The sequence below is a fragment of the Acinonyx jubatus genome, chromosome B3 (genome assembly GCF_027475565.1).
Source record: "Acinonyx jubatus isolate Ajub_Pintada_27869175 chromosome B3, VMU_Ajub_asm_v1.0, whole genome shotgun sequence".
In the NCBI taxonomy this organism is placed as follows: Eukaryota; Metazoa; Chordata; class Mammalia; order Carnivora; family Felidae; genus Acinonyx; species Acinonyx jubatus.
Window position 1 is genome coordinate 81606671 of NC_069386.1, and position 20228 is coordinate 81626898.

Sequence of the window (20228 nt, forward strand, 5' to 3'; positions counted from 1 at the left end):
ATGCTTGCTTGATGTATGAGAAGACAAATTAGTCCCCCATCCTATCTACCAGCAGGGTACAGTGACCCTACATGGAAAAGTCAACTGAAACCACTGTATAATATATTTACATTTTTTTCCAGGAAACTTCAGAGTTACCAAATCAACTGTGTCTAGTGTGCAAATTGCATGCAAGCTAACAGAATGTGAATTAAATTTGAGGAAAGCCATGGTTTAGCTTGACTATGCAGATGTCACTAGTTGCTACAGTCTTTTCTGGAGGAATCTATGGTAGCTTTGAGTGGGGAAGCACAGGGAGAAAGGAATTTAAGTGAAATGCTGTTCCTGGATCTGACTGCTTATTACTCATTGGCTCTCTCCTGCCCCTTACACATTCTTAGCTGTTTTCTAACACACTAAGCAATATGAGAGAAGAATTTCTCTCTCAGCGTCACAAAGCTGGAGTAAAGATGGACTGAGTGAGCAAGGTTGAAAACATCACTGCTTACTTTTCCTTCTTAGGTTAGAGAAACATCTCAAAGTCCCCTGGGTCTGTGCTTGAGTTTAATAAACTTTTTTTTTTTTTTTTTTTTTTTTTTTTTTACCACCACATAAGGTGATCGGACTTACTAGAAAATGAAGAGTGTCTCATATTTGCCTCACAATGCAGTTTGCACTAATCAGAAGAGCACAAAGGTATACCTTTCCATTATGTAGGTCATAATTGATATAAAATAAAATTTCTCCGAATTTCTACCATTAACTTGAAAGGATACTTCATGAAACTATGTGAACATTTAGATAACCGGCTAACCACAGCTCTATCATAGATTGCAGAGAGGGGGTTACAAAAGATGGCTGTATTAAAGGGTTCCTTAAAACCTGTATTTTCCTGGCATTTTTATAGTTCTGTCCTCCATTAAGCTCAGTTGCCTTTTACAGAAGAAGGCAGAAGTCTCAATGCATTCAATAAATACTTATTGGAAATAAATATATTATGGTGCTATATATGGCACCTCATTTTACAGGGCAAATGTTATAATAATCATGCCATGAATAATATAAAAGAAGCATCCTACACACTTGTTCAAATCAAGCACAGGCCTCAATGTCTATCTTTTATTCATTCAGCAAACATTTGTTGTAGAGCTACTGGGTGTAAGACACTAGTCCTAGTTCTCAGCAGGCAAGTTTTGGAAGAGTTGGTAACTGAGGATGTGAAGATACCTAATTAACTATAGTACCATCGGATTGGAGCTGTATTTTTTTTTTTCCTATTTCAAGGTAACATGAGGTAATGTCTGTTTCCCAAGTAAAAGATCCCCAGTCTTGGCTCCTGTGGTGTATTTTGCGACACAGAATTTAGTGGCAGGTGAGTTCTAGCCAGCCTTCCTAAGAGAGAAAAGCAGACAAGGGGTGAGAAAAGTGGTTAACTGAGTTAGCCAGCTGGGCTTACCGCCCTACTTCTACCAGCAAACAGCTGGGTAAATTTGAACAAGCGTTTTTAACTTCTCACCTATTAAATAAGAGGGTATTAATGGACGGTTTGTAAGGTCTCTTCCAGCTCTAAAATCTAATAAAGTGAATTGAAAAGCAGTGTGAGGAATATTAAAAATGCTAGACAGAGGCGCCTGGGTAGCTCAGGCAGTTAAGTGTGAGACTCTTGATTTCAGCTCGGGTCATGATCCCAGGGTCATGGGGTGGAGCACCGTGTTGGGCTCCGTGCCGAGTGTGGGGCCTGCTTGAGATTCTCTCTCTCCCCCTCTTCTCCTTTCCCACTCACTTGCTCTATCTAAAAGAAAAGGAAAAGAAAAAAAAAATACTGAAGGAAAAAGAAAGTGCTAGACAAATGTAAGACGTAAGGAGGAGGACTCAAGGCCCATAGAGTTTTGTCGAGCCCCGTATCGTTTTCAGTTTAGTACACCTGCTTTCTCATCTTTTTTTGGCCTAAGAGTCTGAAGGCAAAGCCTCCTCAGCTATGGGGTTGAGCGGGCTGCCTGCCCCTGGCCTGCCGCCCCCATGGCGCTCAGTGTTCTCAGCAGAGTAAAGCTAAAGGATGGGAGGAGCTCAGAGGTCCCTGCTCAGCCTCTCTGACTGTAGACACACTATCCGAGAGGTGGTAGGATGTCAAGGCAGACTTGGAACCAAATTCTACCTCCGCCATCAGCCTCTTCTACTCTTCAGGTTCTTCTTCTGTGAAACGGGAATTACCGAAACAGTTCAAAAGAGGGTTATGAGGAAGAGTCAAAGAAAAGTATGGAAGGGACTTGTACACGGTGGTCGGTAGCTACCCATAGTGTTAGTGCTGTAGTTGAGTCTCAAAGCAGGCATCACTCCTGCTGCACCCTCTGATTAAAGCCATGTCCCAAAGCCCCCCCACACACACCGTAAGAACGCCTCACCACAGGTAGGTAGGAGTATGTATGTCTGGGTGCCATCCTTTCTTATCCGCCAAACAGCAGCAACAACAGCAGGCATTTATTTTGTTGCTTGTTTCTTAAAAAGTAGTTTCTTCTGCATGGTTTCACTCGATTTTCCAACTCAGGCCCTAGACAGGTCGAGCAAGTCTTGTTTTCAACTCAGCTCTTAGGGCCCCCGCCTTACACCATTCCCAAGGAGTGACACTCTCGGGGAGGTGGCGGAGGGGGGGGCCCTCTGTGTAGAATCCGACATGAGTGGTGCCCCCCAGAATCCTACAGACTGGCAGGACAGCCACTTAAATGCCAACTCTAAGTAGGAAAGTAAAAACCCAGGGACGTTAAATGAATGGTCCAAGGTTACACAGCACAGGAGGAAAAGATTCTCATCTCCAAGTCAAGTTAGGACTCCAAGTAGTTTGTACTTTCCCCTACGCTGTGTGACCTTGAGTGTGACACATACAGAGAGAATTTGATCCCATCATAGTCTTTGTCCACTATTGGGCTTCGGGGTATCCTGGTGGAAGACCCCTTGGGGTCACTGGAGGACGGTGACACAGCACACTGTGACTCAGTCTTGCTCTAGCTGTGCTGTACGTGGCACATCCATTATATCATGGAAAGGAAATGCCTGCACACCCGAGCAAAGCAGGCTGTGGAGACAGCGGCCTACTCCTCCTCGCCGTAAGACTGACTTGCATGAATATTCAATAGCCAGCACCCCTAAAAAATCTATTAATCTCCCACCTGTGTTGTCATCTTATCACAATCTGTGGTCTGTGCCAAAAGGCACATTGCAGTATTAAAGGAAGACTCGGAGTTTGCGAAGTGACAGAAATATTTATTAAAGTGCTGCAGTCGGACTCCGTGCAAAATGAGAGTGACTTCCTCATATTCACTAATCCCCAAACAAAATAACCATCAAGAAATATTAAAACACACATTTTATTAGTTTCATTTAATTTCTTAATTGCTCAAAGTCAGTTTACCCATTTATTGCTGTGTGAAATGCTTAGAGGCAAGGCGCACATTAAAGGGATTATTTCCATGTAATCCCTCCCTCCCAGAGGGTAGGAACTGATCACTTATGAATCCTGATTTACGCTCTGTAACAATATCAAATGGAGGAAATAGTTATTGTAAAATGATGGAGTCAGTAGTCGGGTAATACAGTAGGAGAGTGTAATTTAATAGCAAAGAGAAAGTACCTCATTTTCGGTAAAAGTTATGCGAGCCTTTTCAGGAATAGCTATTAACCAAACTGAATTTAGCCTTCCATTTTTCTGGCTATACCTCCGTTAATTGATAGATGTTGAAGATGGGTAGCCTGTTACGATTTTAATCAAATGGTGTCCGGGAGTCGATGTGATCGTTTTGCTGGGACGTGGAGTTCTGGGGATAATAATTGCTCCGGGCATTATGCTCTCTGTGACAGTTCGCCCACTGCTGACCTACCTTCCTTGGAAGAAAGAGTGTAGGCTCTCAGGTGGAATTTGGAGGGATGCTGCAAATCCCCCAGGAAAGGGAGATGAGGTAGCAAGGAGTTGTAGGGACATGTCCACCAAGAAACAGGAGAGTCTGAACTTCTGGCACGTGGGTGCATCATAGCTGGCCTGAGACCATTAAACCCCCGAGGACTAAGGAAACCCATCAGGGACCCAGGAAAGAGCTTTTTCTTGTTCAGTTGCTGACACATCTCTCCCTGTCAGAGTAGCTGTAACCCAATGTTATTTTAGGAGCGTTACTGCTCTTCTTGGAAGGAGGTAAGAATTATACCATCAGAAGAGTACAGAGGTAAAGCCAGTCCCTTAGACAGCACACAACTTCTTAGAACAGCATACAAGCTAGACAGGGACCACGCCTCACAGCATGGAACTAAGGCAGTGCCTCCATTTCAGCTGACCCCCTTCTGATATCTGTTGTTCATTCCCTACCTGTAGAATCAGCCTGATACAAAAAGTATACAAAATAAAACATTTTCTCCCTCAAGGAGATTTGTACCGTGTATCTTATTGGAGTGAAGGCAAAACAAGCTGATACTGGCAGGGAAAAAAACAAATGGTGGGTTCAGACCCCAGCTGACCTCTTTCGCATGGAAGATTGTCCATATGATACCAAACTAATGAGTAATATGTAATGAAAACATGGTGCCTTTGCATCTCTTTGTAAGCAGCACGTCTTCCATCTAAATTTTACGTAGAAAAAAGCTGGTATGTATAAATACACATCTTGGAATTCTGTGTATTTTAAGGAAAATACTCATCCGCTATCTCTGGCTGTTTCTCTACAAAGCCCAAACTTCTGGATTCAGTCAATCATCCGGTTGACATCAAACATGCAAGTATTTGATGATGCGTGGATAAAACAGCTGAACGAGAGAGGCAGACTCATCCACATTTCCCAGAATGTTTTGGCTTTATGCAAACAACAGTACATGCGAAAAAACTGGGCTCAACAATCGCTAACTAAAGACCTACAAAAACAACCTTTGTCTTTCAACTTCAAGAATCCCTAAGCACTTAAGGATAAAGACTGAGAGAACCAGGATGGTTTCTGGGGTCTGCACATATTTCCTTTCCTGCTCAAGATCTGAATCACAACCGTGCTGAATTTGAAAACGGAGAAGCTGTGACACCTTTCTTTCCACCCTTTCTCTTCCCCCTCTAGGTGGAGCTGACAGGCAGCAGCGTCTTTGACTATGTCCACCCGGGGGACCACGTGGAGATGGCAGAGCAGCTGGGCATGAAGCTCCCGCCTGGGCGGGGTCTCCTCTCACAGGGCACCGCTGAGGATGGGGCCAGCTCAGCATCTTCCTCCTCCCAGTCGGAGACCCCTGAGCCAGGTGGGAATTGCGATTCCATCGTGTGGGATGGTGGGCAGGACCTTTGCCAACGATTGCACTCGAGTTGCCCGTGTGAAGAGACTATAAATAGGTCTAATGGTATTTAACAATTCCATGCAGCTTTCTGTCCCATGCAGTAATTAAATAAGGAGGAGATTTGAAAATAAGGAGACATTTTAATAAGTATAATCCTGAGATCTAATTTCAGTTGAACAATACATAGAGAAGGTACTAGTTCCTTTAGTTTCTCTTTCAAATTACTAGAGGGAAAAGGTTCAGATTTGGAAAGCCCTCTTCCTTTTATTGTCACCATGGCTAAATGTAATGCATTTATTTATTATTCAGCAAAATCTATAATAAAGGTTCCTTGAATATTACCTTGTAGAGAATTAAAAATATTAGGGACTTGCAGAAATCTTGGTTTCTTTCTTTTTTTTTTTTTTTTTTTTTTTTTTTTGTAAGCATCAGAAGGTACTTGAAAGATGTGAACAGATAAATTAAGGCTAAAAAGAAAACAGAAATGGCTACATTTTAAACTGCCTTTCCACCCTCAGTATTTAATTAGATCAATTGTATAGAGGAATGAACAGAGGTGACATTCCTCATTGGGATTCCTTCCAGGACTCTTATAGACTTTGCATTCAGAATGTTCCCATTTTCATTGTGTTGTACTGATGATAATTTAAGTATTAGGGGAAAATCCATTTATAAATTAAACAAAATGACTTGATATCCATCAGTCCCCTAGTTCATCAAGCTGTTCAAACACGGGGAAGATTGGCTGGTCGGCCTGGGTCTTCCGAGAGCGCTGGTAATTAGATCTGCGAAGGATTTATTCTTTGCTGATTGGGGCTTTAAATTAATTGAAGTTCCACATTTGTGGTTTTGTCCTTTTTGTACTTTTTTAGAGGAGATATTTCATATTCTTGTGTGGTGGAGTGCTTGGCCAAGCAGCAGTGGTTTAAATGTTAATTTTTCTCATGAGAAGTTTAAGATTTTTAATGAATCAAGGCCTGATTTGAAGTGCAAAGTTTTATTTGCTTACTTGGGAAATTATTTTTGCACTCTTTAAAGATGCTTGTACTTTACTTGATATGTTGTTTTAAAACAGCTTTGCAACGCAAACTGGTTTTGTAGAGAGAAACATGGGGAAAAAACCCGTCTTAAGATTAATACTAAAATAATTCTAAGAAAATACTTAAATTTGACCTGCCTAAAAATAACCACAGTATGTTTGCTCACACAGAAGGGGGGAAAAAAAATAACCTATTTACCTGTTTGGAAATATGTTGATTCCATCTAAAATCAATTCATGTTTCCTTGGCTAAGTTATCTGCAGCTTCTAGGACACCATTCTGCAGCACTGATGAGCCTCTTTCTCCAATGAGCACCAGACATGAGAAGAGAGAGTATTTGAGACTACCCTTGGCCATTTACAAATGAAAATAATTCGTTCACAGGGAAGTCATACATTCTTCTAGCGTTGCTCACTGACTTCACTGAATAGATATGTCAGTGAGATCATTCAAACTGCGTTTGGTCATTAGAATATTCCTATCTGGGCAGATTGGAGAAGCAGCACATGAAAATAGGTTTTTACTCTTCCTTTCTGGATGATGGATTGGGAAACCTGGCAGCTCAGGACTGTCCACACTCCGTGTGTAAGAGTTCAAGTTTATAAAACCCTTGTTTCCCTGACTGACAAACTCTCAAGTTGAGAAGATCTCCAGCCTTCCCTCTGGGCAGCCTTCCCTCTCTGTCAAAACCAAGGGCTAACCTTCTGCCCCAGTAGGAAGCTCAGACACCTCAAGGCTGCCCCCCGCCCACTGGTGCACAGCTCCGAGAGAAAGTTCTCTGAATATGGAGCCAAAATCTAACTTGGCTCCCACTGACCCCACATCTGTCCTCCGGGGATCTCATTTCAGATCTCATTTCAAATCTGCTTCCTCACCATCTTAGCCTCTCAAAGACGTGAAGTCAGATACACCAGATTCTCCCTCCCTCCCTCCTGGCTTCCTTCTCCTTTTCAGGTCAAACAGCATGGAATCCTACAACCGTTTTCAGTGGCATGTTCCTAAGACCCCCACCACCGGCCGCGCTTCAGTTTGTTAGTGACCCTCTGAGAACTCAGTGAAGTCCTCTAGATGTATTCTGACTAGGACAAAGCAGAGGGGCAGTCCTCTTTCACAGTTTAGGCTACTGTACTTTTCTTGAGACAACCTAAGGTTGAATTAGGTCCTCTTGGCAGCCAGGTCACACTGTTGATTCATATTGAGCTTCATGTCTCCCCAAACACATGTTAAGGGTAAGTAACTTGTCACTTGGAAAAGATTTTGATTGGGAGAAAAAAAACAAACCACAGCCTGTAAACCAGTTCTGCAGGGATATCTCGAGCTCAGGTCAAAATCAGACTGGTTTAAGATTGATTGTAAGAACTCTGATCAATCCCATGCCTTCCGCGAAGCCCCAGGATACATAAAACAACTCTAGGCACACTGTTAGAACTCAGTTCCCACTTAGAAGAATAACATATCTCCTTTAAAGTTACTGTGTCGTTCAACATTGAAGTGTGATGGACAATCTCCTTGGTTTCTTTCCCGGCCCTCCCAGCCTTCTTTGAGCCAGCCTAACTAGTACAATTGAAAATTCTGCTTTCTACATTTCTTAACAGCCGGGGCTCATTAGCGACAGTCGTGTAAGAAGGGTTTCTCTTCCTTGATGAAGAGTCTATCTCTTACTATTACAAAATGTGAAACTTACTTTGCCTTAAAAATCTGTAGCCTTGGTTATTTTCAACCTTAGGCTTAAAAGGCAATTAGACTGACTGCTCAAATACTGAAAAGCAGCTCAAGGTGCTACCTTTAACTAAATATCTTCACTAATGCAGATCACTGCTCCAAGGGAATTACTTAAAAAGTTCATGTCAGGCACTACATCCCAAAGCTGCTTATGTTTCTTACAGGCTGAAGGAATTTTAACAAGATTTCCTAATTCTTAATAATATGAGGGGACATTTTTGAAGACTTGTTCATTGCATCGTAATCTTTTAAACGATGATGAAACACAGATTCTTTTTTAAATAGTAGTGTAATTTTGTTGGAAAGGGGATATCAATATGTGGTGATTATGAAAATGAAGGTATGGACTTCTTCAGAAGCCCTGATGTGTTCAGTGTAGCATTACTAAATGACTGAAATCTAAATAACATTTGGCATTATAATAAAAGGAAATAAGTGACTAAACCAGCCTAACAGGCAGTGATACCGTGCCGTAATAAGAATTCTGTTTCTTTGAACTCCCAGCCCTGTGACCGTCTTATCTTGAACCAGTCTCAAGATAATGGCCGGGGTGGGGGGGGAGGAGGAATCTCTTGACTATTGGAAACCCAAATAAATATTTGATATGTATGTATCGTTAGTCATAGTTGAAGTAAATACGGTATTTCTTTTAGAGAAATCTTAAAGCAGGCAGAGGAAAAATACATGAGAGGCCTTGTTTGAAAAGTTAGACCGTTCTAGAGTGCCTGCCTATGTAGGTCTAAACATTTTAGAAGAGCTGGTATCAACCTGAGGCTCCTGAAACAGGGGACAGGGGGAGCATACAACCTCTGGGACCTGATGGGACCTTTTCTTTTTCCAGATCTGCGTGTATCTTTTCATTACTTTCAATGATTCTGTAATCTTGGGATTATGAGTGCTATCTTCTTCTCTTAATACATCTCAGTGCTGCATCTTTTAAGTGCTTAATAAACAGAAGAGCAGCTCCTTCAAAAAATCTGGAGGAACTTTAAAAATCTCCTTATTCTGAAAGTGTTATATTCCTTAAGTGAGGTCGTAAAATTGGGTTTTATTCTTTTTTTCTAATTATAAAATTAACTCATTCTTATTGTAAAAAGTTTAGAGAATGCAGAAAAGAATAAAGACCACCAAAAATCCCACTACTCCAAAATGACCACTGTTCATGTGCGTTCTATGTTTCCTATCTTTCCAGATCTTCTATTCCTGTATACATATATAAGTATGTAGTGGTTGGGGGGGAGCGGGGTCTCTGTCTGAAATAAGATAACATACAGGCTTCTGGTAATCTGCTTTTCCACTTAACCTCCCAGGCAACTTTCTCTGTCCCGTCTCTCACTTTAACATAAAATGTCCTTTCTGTCTCCAATGGTTTGTTTCCCACTAGCTAACAATCAAGTCCCAACTGTAGGAGCCCTGGCGGGAGTAACATACCTGGGCCCTGCTTCAGAGGGAATTCAGCCAGGACAAGAGGTTCTTGCAGCTTATTGAATGGGTACGAGCTCATAGAGAGAGAAATCGATACTGCACCAGGATTTAGACAATTTAGCAAAATGTATGAGACAGTACTTTTGGTCAAGAATAACTATAGCAGCATGGTTAACCATTGATTGTCTAACGTAGAGGTTACTGCGCTCTGTCTCAAGTTTCAGGCAGACCTACCCTGTTATGGGGGGGTTAACATCATCATCTCATAGTATGATCTTTACGCTATTATGCCTACTCTATATCCTGAATATTTTAAAGACAAGCAGAACTGAAGCAGTTGAGTACTTGCCTGCATGGAAATAATCTGCATTTTCTACTTATGCGTCTGTGCTGTGGTAAATTTGATCAGCACTTGATTCTACAGGAACACAATTCCTCAGAATTCATTAGACAGTGTTCACAATAAGTGATGTGATTAGAGGAATAAACGGTTAGGAGTAACAATAACGAATGTAAAAATTTATCTGAGGGTCAGGTTGCTATTTTGTTTCAAAAACTGCTTAGATATGAGATACACTTGTATCTTTAAGGGTGAATTATTTACCGTCTAATGTACTGTTGGTGGGGGTGGGGTGATGTTCTTTGATTCTTTTTGTTGTTGTTGTTGTTGAAGTTTCCTATCAATGAACTGAATTTAGAAGTCAGGCAAGGGAAACCATCTTACTAACCCCACATCCAACCTCAGTCCCCAGACAATGTGACTGTATCTACAGCACTTTCTGCTGTACTGCAAATGTCAAACAGAAGGTGTAATGGATTTAATATTAGCGCTGGCCAAGGTGTTGAGGGAGCTGTTAATAATGTCACTCCAGTTATTGATCTGAAGCCTTTAAAAATCAAAGAAAAGTGAGAGATCCCCTACTGGGGAAAGGCACACAGTGACTGGTTTTTATTGCCAATATATTTCTACATATAGAGTGGCAACTTTCTGGAATTATGTTATCACCATTAATCTCTGTGAGATTTTTGAAGTCGTTATATGGTAAGATAATATCATGGAGACGGCTCCGCATGCTAATGCTAAAAGACCAGACCGAGTTCTTTTAGACATCAACAGCTTAGTAATTTGCGTGGTGACTACAACATTCAGGTTGTCGAACGTAAGACGTTTATTAGCACTAGATTTACTCTTGATGGCAATGTTGGATCCACTAGAAGTGTAATATACAAACCGTATAGTCACTAGCGTGAGTTACTTTCTACTTTTGCCTTTCTAAAACTCTGACTACACCAAGTAACTACAAACCATGTGGTGACTCACTTGAGATGGAAATGAATTTTGTTTTGCAATATGCGTACTTTTTCAGGAAACTGCTAATCCTTCAATCTGAATGGCAGTTTGCCTGCAATGAAATTTCTGCTTTCCATGGTCCCCAACTAATAAATGAAATTAAAATGTATAATTTATGTTGAATGTTTATCAAACTGTAAACACACATTTAATTCCTTTCCATATTCATACAATATAAGCAAAGATAAATCCACCAGATAATGTACCACGGTTATCTCTGATGAATCGCATATAAAATGCATCTCTACTGTAGCCGTAGCCATGATCCAGACTAGTTCGCAATTAGCCAAAACTGGCCTGCCTCCTGTTAATGCCCATGTGCACATGTATGTGTCCAATCTAGTAGTCAGAAAGCAGCCTAACCAAAACGAATCTTTTCATAACCCAAAGAGATCATCACTTATGCATAAATTCAGCTTTTATCCAAAAAATTACATATGCAAAATTATTTCCCTTAGCTATAGCACTGTTATTTAGAAATGAAATAGAAATCCTCTTTTGCCATCCCTGAATGAAGATGACGCATATGCACTAGAAACAAGCCAGTGCCATTCCAGAGACTGACTTGTCCAAGTCAGTTCTTCTTTTGCCTCAGACACACTACCCTGATGCAGTACCATTGTTGTTCATGCAGAAAGTAGACTCTTTTTATTTTTTTTTTAATTTTTTTGTTAACGTTTATTTATTTTTGAGACAGAGAGAGACAGAGCGTGAATAGGGGAGGGGCAAAGAGAGAGGGAGACACAGAATCTGAAACAGGCTCCAGGCTCTGAGCTGTCAGCACAGAGCCCGACGCGGGGCTCGAACTCACGGACCACGAGATCATGACCTGAGCTGAAGTTGGATGCCCAACCGACTGAGCCACCCAGGCGCCCAGAAAGTAGACTATTTTTAAATGTCGCTTTTATCCCCAGCTATGCTAAACAAGATCACCTGGAACTTCCACAAAAGGGAATCAGTATTTTCCAGGGCTCTTTTCCAGGGCTCTCTTCTGGCATGCAAGGCCTAGGCACACATCACCTTCATTTGTGTGTTCTCACACTTTTGTGAACTTGTCTGTGTGTGATGAGGACATTTCAAAGTGACCTTATACTTCGACGATCTTGCCTGAGGGAGCCAAAGAAAAGTCAGGAAAATCTCTTCTCCCTACCAGGCTGTGCTGGCCTGGGACCTGAGCTCTGCCCTTCTGGGCTAGCTCCCAGATCACACAGCTTCAGTGCAAGGCATTCTTCTGGGGCTTTTAATCATCAATTGACAAAGACAGCCACTTGTTTTGTTTGTTTTAGTGAAGAGGGACAGATCATCCCTCAGCAGGTTGTCTTGGGTTTCATTTCAGAAACTCTGCAAATGTACCCCGTATCACCATAGGTAAAGAAAAGTCAAAATTATGACCTAGAAAGCTATGTGAAATAACTGTTAAAAATAATGGGTTGAAAAAATTGACACCTCCAAACCCATGTTGGTGACTCCCTTGGCTGCAGGAGAACAGCCTCTCTTTTGTTCCCAAAGAAGATGTTGGATCTCACCATAGCTCTGCTTGCCATTCTGAAACAAACTTTCTCTTCCAGAAGTTAAATCACAGTTGTTGCAACTCAAAACAAAGGGCAGCTTTTCCATAAATTAATATAATGGGATCCAAGGGTTATCAAATGGTTTGTTCAATAATAGAAACACGGGAGTCTTATCAAAATACGCCATAGTTTCACTCCATTTGTATGTAACATTTTTTTCTAAACCGTCTATTGAAGGTTTAGAAGATCAATTTTTTCAACCCATTATTTTTAAGAGTAATTTTATATTGCTTTCTAGGTCATAATTTTGACTTTTCTTTACCTATGGTGATACGGGGTACATTTGCAGAGTTTCTGAAATGAAATCCAGGACAACTTGTTAATGGGTGATCTGTCCCTCTTCATTAAAACAAACAAAAAAAGGGCTGTCTTTGTCGTTGGATGATTAAAAATCATAGATTCTATTTCTAGAACTCTTGCCTTGAACAAAACACAAGTTATTTGCTTTTAATACATATCACTGCACAGAAATTTCATCCCTGTCCAAATTATACGATTCTGAATTCTTCATCTGCACTAAACAGCAGATTTACGAAGGATCAGTTACCTGGCATTGACTGAGCTTTGCAGGGTGCACAGATCAGAAGAGGCAGAACTGGCTGGAAACCATTTCCACCCCTAGTGAGCAATTTACTCATGATTGCTTGGGGAAAATACTGGAAATATTGCTTCTGTGTAAAGTTTGCAACCTCCAGTTGTCAGCCCTTTGCCAAGCATTTATTCCCGAGTACAGCTTTTAGAAGCAAAGCACACTCAGGCCACTGTTGACATGGTTGGCACTCATATCCTGCTTCGGGTATGCAGAGCACAGAAACCACTAATTATAGGAGTTAATTCACACACTGTCCCTCTGAGGCAGGTCAGTGTGTTTATCCTTATTTTACGAATGGGGGAGTGTCAGGGGGGAAGTGATGGAAATTCCAAGTGGCTGGGCACAAACCACACAAGTTACTTCAGCAGCCAAGGTTAGAGTTGGGGTAGGTACAAAGCCTAGGAACTAGATGGAGAAAGGACAGAAAACCCTGTTAGCAGACCTTGGAGAGCAATTTTCTCCAAGAGGCTTCTGACATCCAGAGAGAAACCTAACTATCCCCTTATGCACATATTTCATCAGCTAAACCATCTTTTTGTTAAATATAGTCTCTCAGCTCTCAGGCAGATAAAATCTTCCATCTACTCCTTTGCCCTGCCTTCATCCCTACACCGAAGCACCTTATACCACAATAAACAGTAGCATCTGAATCAATTATAGGCAAAATTCAGCCCCGAGTCTCTTGGTCCACATTAGCTGTGTGCCTTCTCAGCCAAGGGCACAGCCAAAATTGTCTCTCTGCATTTGGCCTCTGCTCTGCCTCAGGCTCTGGGCGGCTTTTCCAGGCGTTTCCTTTCAGGACCAGTCTTCCAAGGCAGGCATGATGTGGCAAGAGAGAAAGAAGAAAAACGGAGTCCATCAGGAGTCAGTCAGATCCTCCCAGAGGTATCTGCTCATGAAACACAATCATGGTTTCTTGGGACCCATGGGAAACACCGCCTAGCTTCTGTTGACAAAACTAGCTCGAGAGAGGGAAGAATTTGTGTCCTTTCTCTAGTTGTTATTAATTAGAGTGAATTCTTATTCAAGATCCAGGCCCACCTGATATCAGAGATTATGTAAACTGTTCAGTAGCCATTGATTGCACATCTGTCATGTGTCACATATTACACAAAGTACTGAGGCAACAAAAATGATGCTCCCTGCCTTCCAGGAGCTGACCATCATGTGAGGGGGACATGTTAATACAATATGCAGAAGTGTGATGATGACAATCTGGACACTGTGGTGTATGAGGAGGGTAGCACTGTATTACAAGCCACTGCTGTTAGCAGTCTTGGGAGAACTATCTCAGGTTTGAAACGTCAACCCTGAAGTTAACAGCCCATGAATGTTGCTTGTTTGGGAGCAAGTTGCTCTGACAATGGCCAAATATACACATGACTGTCAGGGACTTTGATGCACAGGGTTGTGGGCTTCGGGTTGTGTTTTATTTAATTAACCTAAAAAAATGCCGGCTGCATGATAGGTTCACAGGAATATCAGTTCCTCAGATTATCGATCTTTTTAGCTACATAGGAGGGTTCTGAATGGGAGGTGCTCCCAAACAGTCCCCCTTCCACTGATTTCGTTAACAATTTCAGGAAATGCTAGCTTTGGAAAAGTGTCCTGACTTTTTTTAGTTTTTTCTACTCAAGATATAATTTGTTGCAAATATCCTAGGATCATTAATGATGATACTAACAAATAGTTTTTGTCATGTGTTACCTCTGTGTTACAGTTACAAGCGTCGGCATGTTTAAGTAATGAATGTCTCACACTGACCCTCAAGCAAAACTAGAGATAGTAAATGGTTGGCTTCACACCAGAGTAGACCATGGCCCTAGGATCTGAACTCAGGTTATGTGTTTGGGGCACTTTGCCCGGTGCTTGTAGAGAACACAAGAGGTGGAAGATGTGACATCTGCCCTTAGAAAACTCATCATCCTCAGAAGACCAACACACAACAACCAGAGAGACAAGAACAACAACAGTGCTGCTATTTTGTGAGGCATAAAAATGGCAGGTGGTATAAGAAATCAGGAAGAGGCTCAATGACTATGGATGGCTTTGATAAGGAGGGATGACTCACATGTACTGCATGAAAACCAACCTAAGAGCAAAGATGTAGGGATGATCTTCCAGGAGAATCATCCCAAGTGGCACAGTGGGATGCATTTGGGAGGCAGGAAGGAGCCCTGTCTTCCTCACTGAAACAAAGGTGCATGCCCATCTAGGATGGAGCCCAATCCTAGAGGAGTGCCAGGGAGAAGCATATGAGATTGGTATGGTAAGTTCTGGGTATAGCTTATTAAACAGAGCAGTGACCCAATGAAGACACTATTTCATCACTTAAAAATACAGAAATAAATTTTGAATTTAGAAGGATCTTCCCCTGTGGGTCACATTATACAACCACCTGTGGACTCTCGAATCCCTGTACAACAAAACTACTAATATTCATTGAATGGTCACCTAGTGTCAGACACGCTGCTAAATCCATTATATGGATTACCTCATTCATTTGTCACAAAATACTATGAAGAAAGTATCATTGTTTTCCCATTTTACAGATGAAGAAAAGAAACTGAGAAAAAATTTTAATGTCTAAAAATCATATAGTTAGTAGGTGCAGAGCCTAGGTACCAGAGTTTCCATTATTAACCATTCCATCAAAGTGTTTCTCAGCATGCCATCTAAAATAGCTGTCCAACCTCAGCTGAGACTATACCCTCCATCCTTCCTAGGCAGCTCTATTAGCATATTCTTCCAGTATTATCCTGATGCCTGTCTACAGGTAACTTATTATCACTGGACGTGATACCTGATCCTTTATTTTATCAAGAATGTGCAGGATGTGTTAAATAGAGTAGACTGGAAGTAAAGGAAACTATTCAAGAGGCTATTTCTTTCTTTTTTTTTTCTTTCTTTCATTCTTTTTTTTTTTTTTTTGAGAGAGAGAGAGAGAGAGGGAGAGAACGTGCATGAGAGGGAGCATGGAAGAGCAGAGGGAGAGAGAGACTCTTAAGTTGGGCATGGAGCCCAACATGAGGCTGGATCTCACAACCATGAAATCATGAGCTGAAATCAAGAATCAGATGCTTAATTGACTGAGCCCCCCAAACACCCCAAGAGGTATTTTTTTCATCCAAAAGTAGTGAGTAGACCTTGAGAGGAAATATTGAGAGGCCTTGTAATGGACCTAAGATAATAGAAAAATATAGAAATGTACCTGTGGTCAGTCTTTAGCCAGGAGCTAATAATGGTTAATACTCTAGAAATTATTCAAATCTCAGGCTTTCAGATGATTAGGATTGATGATACCATCTGTCCACGCTTACTTTTTTTTTTTTATCAACTAGTAATAAAATCTGGAAAAATTTTAAAATTACATATGCTATTGATCATAAAATATTAAGATATAAATTCCCTTAGGGTTCAAAGCTGTTCCTCTTTACAGTTTATTAAAGTATATCATGTGCCTTTGGTAAAATATCAGTCTACAGGTCAATGCTTCTTACTTGTCAGAGGATTTCCTCTCCAAATAAAAATACCAGTAAGAACAATGACAAAATTAGTGACATCATAAAGAATCAAAACTCTGCTTTCCTGGTCCAACCATCTGTTTAAGTGGAGCAAGTGTTAATGTTGGAGGAGGGTCAAAGTCTTCTGTTGATCCACTAAATTACTGTTAGTAAAAATGAGGCAAAATTTTATATAATTGGTAAAAGAAAAATGAGTTAAAAATTTGACTAATATTTAGGGAAATACTTTCTATTTCACAAAAGCAGTATAAAGTTATAAAAAGTATAAACCAAATAATCTAGATATGTAAAACATTCATTCATTCATTCATTCATTCATTCATTCATTCATTGTTTTACTCATTCGATCAATCATTATTTATTGCATGTGCATGGGCCAAGCCCTGTTCTAGTTCTTGGGATATACCAGTTACCAAGAAGGTCCTTGCTCTCACAGAACTTGTATGTCACAGAAACCACCAGACGAAAAGGAATCAAAAGGATCTCTATTGAAACAATCAGTATGGAGGTCTCCATTTTATCAACAAGAGGTAAATCTATACATCAATTTGTAATGGACCTCCTGGCCTCTACTTTCTAGAATGCAGAGCAGACACAGATTCCAAGCCAGTACTTCCAAAATGTGTTCCTTATAACTGTCCTGTGAGATGTTCTTTATTAAAAGGATCCCCCAGTTAAAGAGCAGAAGAAAAGGCTTCATAGCCTATCTTCTCATTGGTGATTAACAACAAGCATTAACTTATGAAGAGTTGAAATTTGTGTCATCAGTAAGTCTATTTTGTTTGAACTCGTCTTTCCCAGTTTATTTGATTATAGGAAGCTTTGTTTTAGAGAAACTCCTTATACCCCAGAAACACGTGATTAAGCACACATTCTTGCTTCTGCGAGCTAGATCCACTCCTTCCCATCCATGCCAGTCTCTTCTTCCAAGACCCTCCTGTGCAAGCAGCATCACTGTCTAGCCACTCAGCTCAGAGGTCAAATTATTGAGTTCCTTTGATAGTTCTCCCAAGTATCTCCCATCAGTCTTCAGAGCTTCAAGCTTTCCTAAAGGTGAGCTCATAGGTGAATCTAGTTCCTAATTAACTGTGAAGTTTTAGGTCAAGACCTGTCAGCTCCAAGTTTCACGGTTTTTAGAGCAGCCCTGGGCTTTCCTTTGCAGGGTCTCCTATGCCTCTTTTACCCTGCCCTTTCTATTCTTCATTTACACAGGCAGAGCACAAGTCTCTGGTTTCCCATACACCATAGTGATACACTGATAGGTTATGGTGAAAGAGTAGGATTATACCTTCCCAGACCTCTGTACATGGCGTCCTCCCCTGAGTGATAACCCCAACCAGTTACCCCTGGTTATAGATACAAGACCCCATGTGAGAACTGTGGGACAGGAGACACAAGAGACATCAGTTACTAGATTGTTTTGTCTGATTTGTAGCGAATTAATTCACTTGAATTACCTATATGATGGATTTTAAAAATCTGCAGTCTTGTTAACTTGAAGGTTACTCTAGTAACTGTTAATGACATATGAAGATGACAGGCCTAACCCAAATTGTAGGACACAGTCCTTAAACTATTTCTGTAGCAGTTGCAAATATATAAGGACACAGGGTCTTGGAACCAGACAGCTTGTGTTCATGTGTTGAACTCCTGCCTCTGTCACTTGCTAGAAATGTGACCTCGAGCAAGTTCATTAACTTATATGTGCCTCAGTTTGCCCATTATAAAATTTTAGTTCTCTGGTATAGATTGGAGAATGGAGTGGGAATAATCACCTGTTGGTTTTAACTTCAAATAAATTAGCATATTAACATACCTTATAAGGGTGCTGAGTTTATACATCTAAAATGCTTAGAACAGTTGTATGGCACATCATAAATATTCAGTGAGTATTATAATTATTGTTAATCATGTTGAGCTAATTATTGTCTTATTACCAAAGTTATTCCTTATGGAAAAGCTAGCCAAGGGTTAGGTGACATAAAGTTGGCATCTTTATATGTAAGGCTCGAATTTGGACTTCATTGATGCCATGTTCCAGTTATCTGACTTAAAGGGCTCAGATTCTACATGGATCGCAGCACCCAACACGTGTGCTTTTGAAAATTGCCTCCCTCCCTCTTTTCCCTTCTTCCCCTCTCCCCTTAGTTGGAGTCCTTTTGGAAAGGCTGTATTTAAGAGAAAGATTCTTTTGGAAATGCCTACTTTACCTTCCTCTAGATTCTCCAATATACAAATTCTGTTTTGCAAATTCACTTTTTTGTGTGTACTCAGTTTTCTTAAAACATAACAGAGGCACCTAATTCTTATTCTCAGAAGTCCGCCCCACTCTTTCTGGATTCTGAACACCAGAGTATGCCTGCTGACTTCCCCTTTTCTAAGGTTAGCTTGGAGGCTGGCCAGTTCCACTTTGGAATAGACCTTGATGTTGGTCTCCCAAGGTTTACAGCTTCTAGCCTGGCCTATTAAAATGTGTTCTGCTTATGACCCCATGATTTAACCCATGCATAGCGTGTATGATGTGCTTGACTTATGTTTTCCCTCTTTATCTGGCTGGACCATTGTGATGTCCCCACAGCCACAACACGGATCATGCTCCACGAAAGACAAAGCAACACAACACTGGAGGTTAGGTCTCCACAACCTATGGCTCCTTTTACTATCCAATCAGCTTTGGACCCTCTGGTCTGTACTGAAGAACAGGGTGGAGGTACTCAGCTATTTGTTTGAACTTTAAATGAATCAATTGATTTTGTGCAGGAAAACTTCATTTCATCACTAATCTTAAGAACTGAAGATTTGGTGGAATGCGCCTGTAAAAGCAAGAGAGACGCCCAGATGCCCTAGCCATAGGTACTATATATGGACTTAAATAAATAAATTAAGAAACTCATTTCACATAGGCCACCAAGCAGTCATGACATGTTAATGACTTTTAGTCACCACCAACCTGGACCAAATTCAAGCCAATGACCTATGGGTGAAAGGCTCTATATATCCCATTACCAATCCCCTGAGCCATCCCATCGTCCCTGACAAGGTCTTTTATCATACCCAGTACAGTGCAGTACGATAGTCCAAATTCCTTTACCATCAGAAAATCTTCTTCCATTTAAAAGAGAGCAAGTTAAAGAGAGGCAGAAGACCTAGTTCCTCAAAAGACAATTGCAATTAATTTTTTTTAATTCTGGAAGTTTCACATAGGTATACCTATACACACACACATAAATAGCATTGAGACTTTTTTTTTAATTCTAGTATTTTTTCTTCATGTTTACTCCACTGCACATTTGATTCTGCCTCTGGATATTTAGTAAACTGGCATATCTTGGAGTTCCATTAAAAAAGCCATTAGTTTTAGTTTAACATTTGTATAAAACTGATTCGTTAAACCCATGGTGCTTTCTTTCCTAGCTTGTTTTCAAGTGTCATGAATAAATGACTTAAATGTCCTGCAAGACAAATGTTCTTTAATCATCTAATGCACTCATTTATCCTAAGCCCTAACCTTAGTCCTAAATTAAGTCTGTTGCAAAAACATAACTTCATCTAAAAACACCCATCAATCCTACATGGTTTTGATAAGCACATTTAAAAAACATAAACAATCAGACAGTTGTCAATCTGGGTGAAGCCCAGTCCCATTTAAGAGTTATTCACCAGGAGCCATATTTCATGCCCATACTACCAGTAGAATTACAAAAGAGAATGGCTGGAATTCGGGTCTTT

The 20228-nt window shown here is 40.7% G+C and overlaps 1 protein-coding gene and 1 long non-coding RNA gene across 14 annotated transcripts in view; one reads left to right on the forward strand and one right to left on the reverse strand.

Annotated features, from left to right (window-relative positions):
- Window positions 1–20228, forward strand: part of NPAS3 (neuronal PAS domain protein 3) — an 853174-nt gene that overhangs the window by 720998 nt on the left and 111948 nt on the right. For all 9 annotated transcript variants that reach the window (XM_027065563.2, XM_027065562.2, XM_027065566.2 and 6 more), the window contains one exon: window positions 5064–5238. In XM_027065563.2, the coding sequence (XP_026921364.1) occupies window positions 5064–5238 (175 nt within the window). The remainder of the gene's footprint in view (window positions 1–5063; window positions 5239–20228) is intronic.
- The window catches only part of LOC128316017 (uncharacterized), a 214345-nt gene that overhangs the window by 11856 nt on the left and 182261 nt on the right, over window positions 1–20228 (reverse strand). The gene's annotated exons all lie outside the window — the stretch shown is intronic.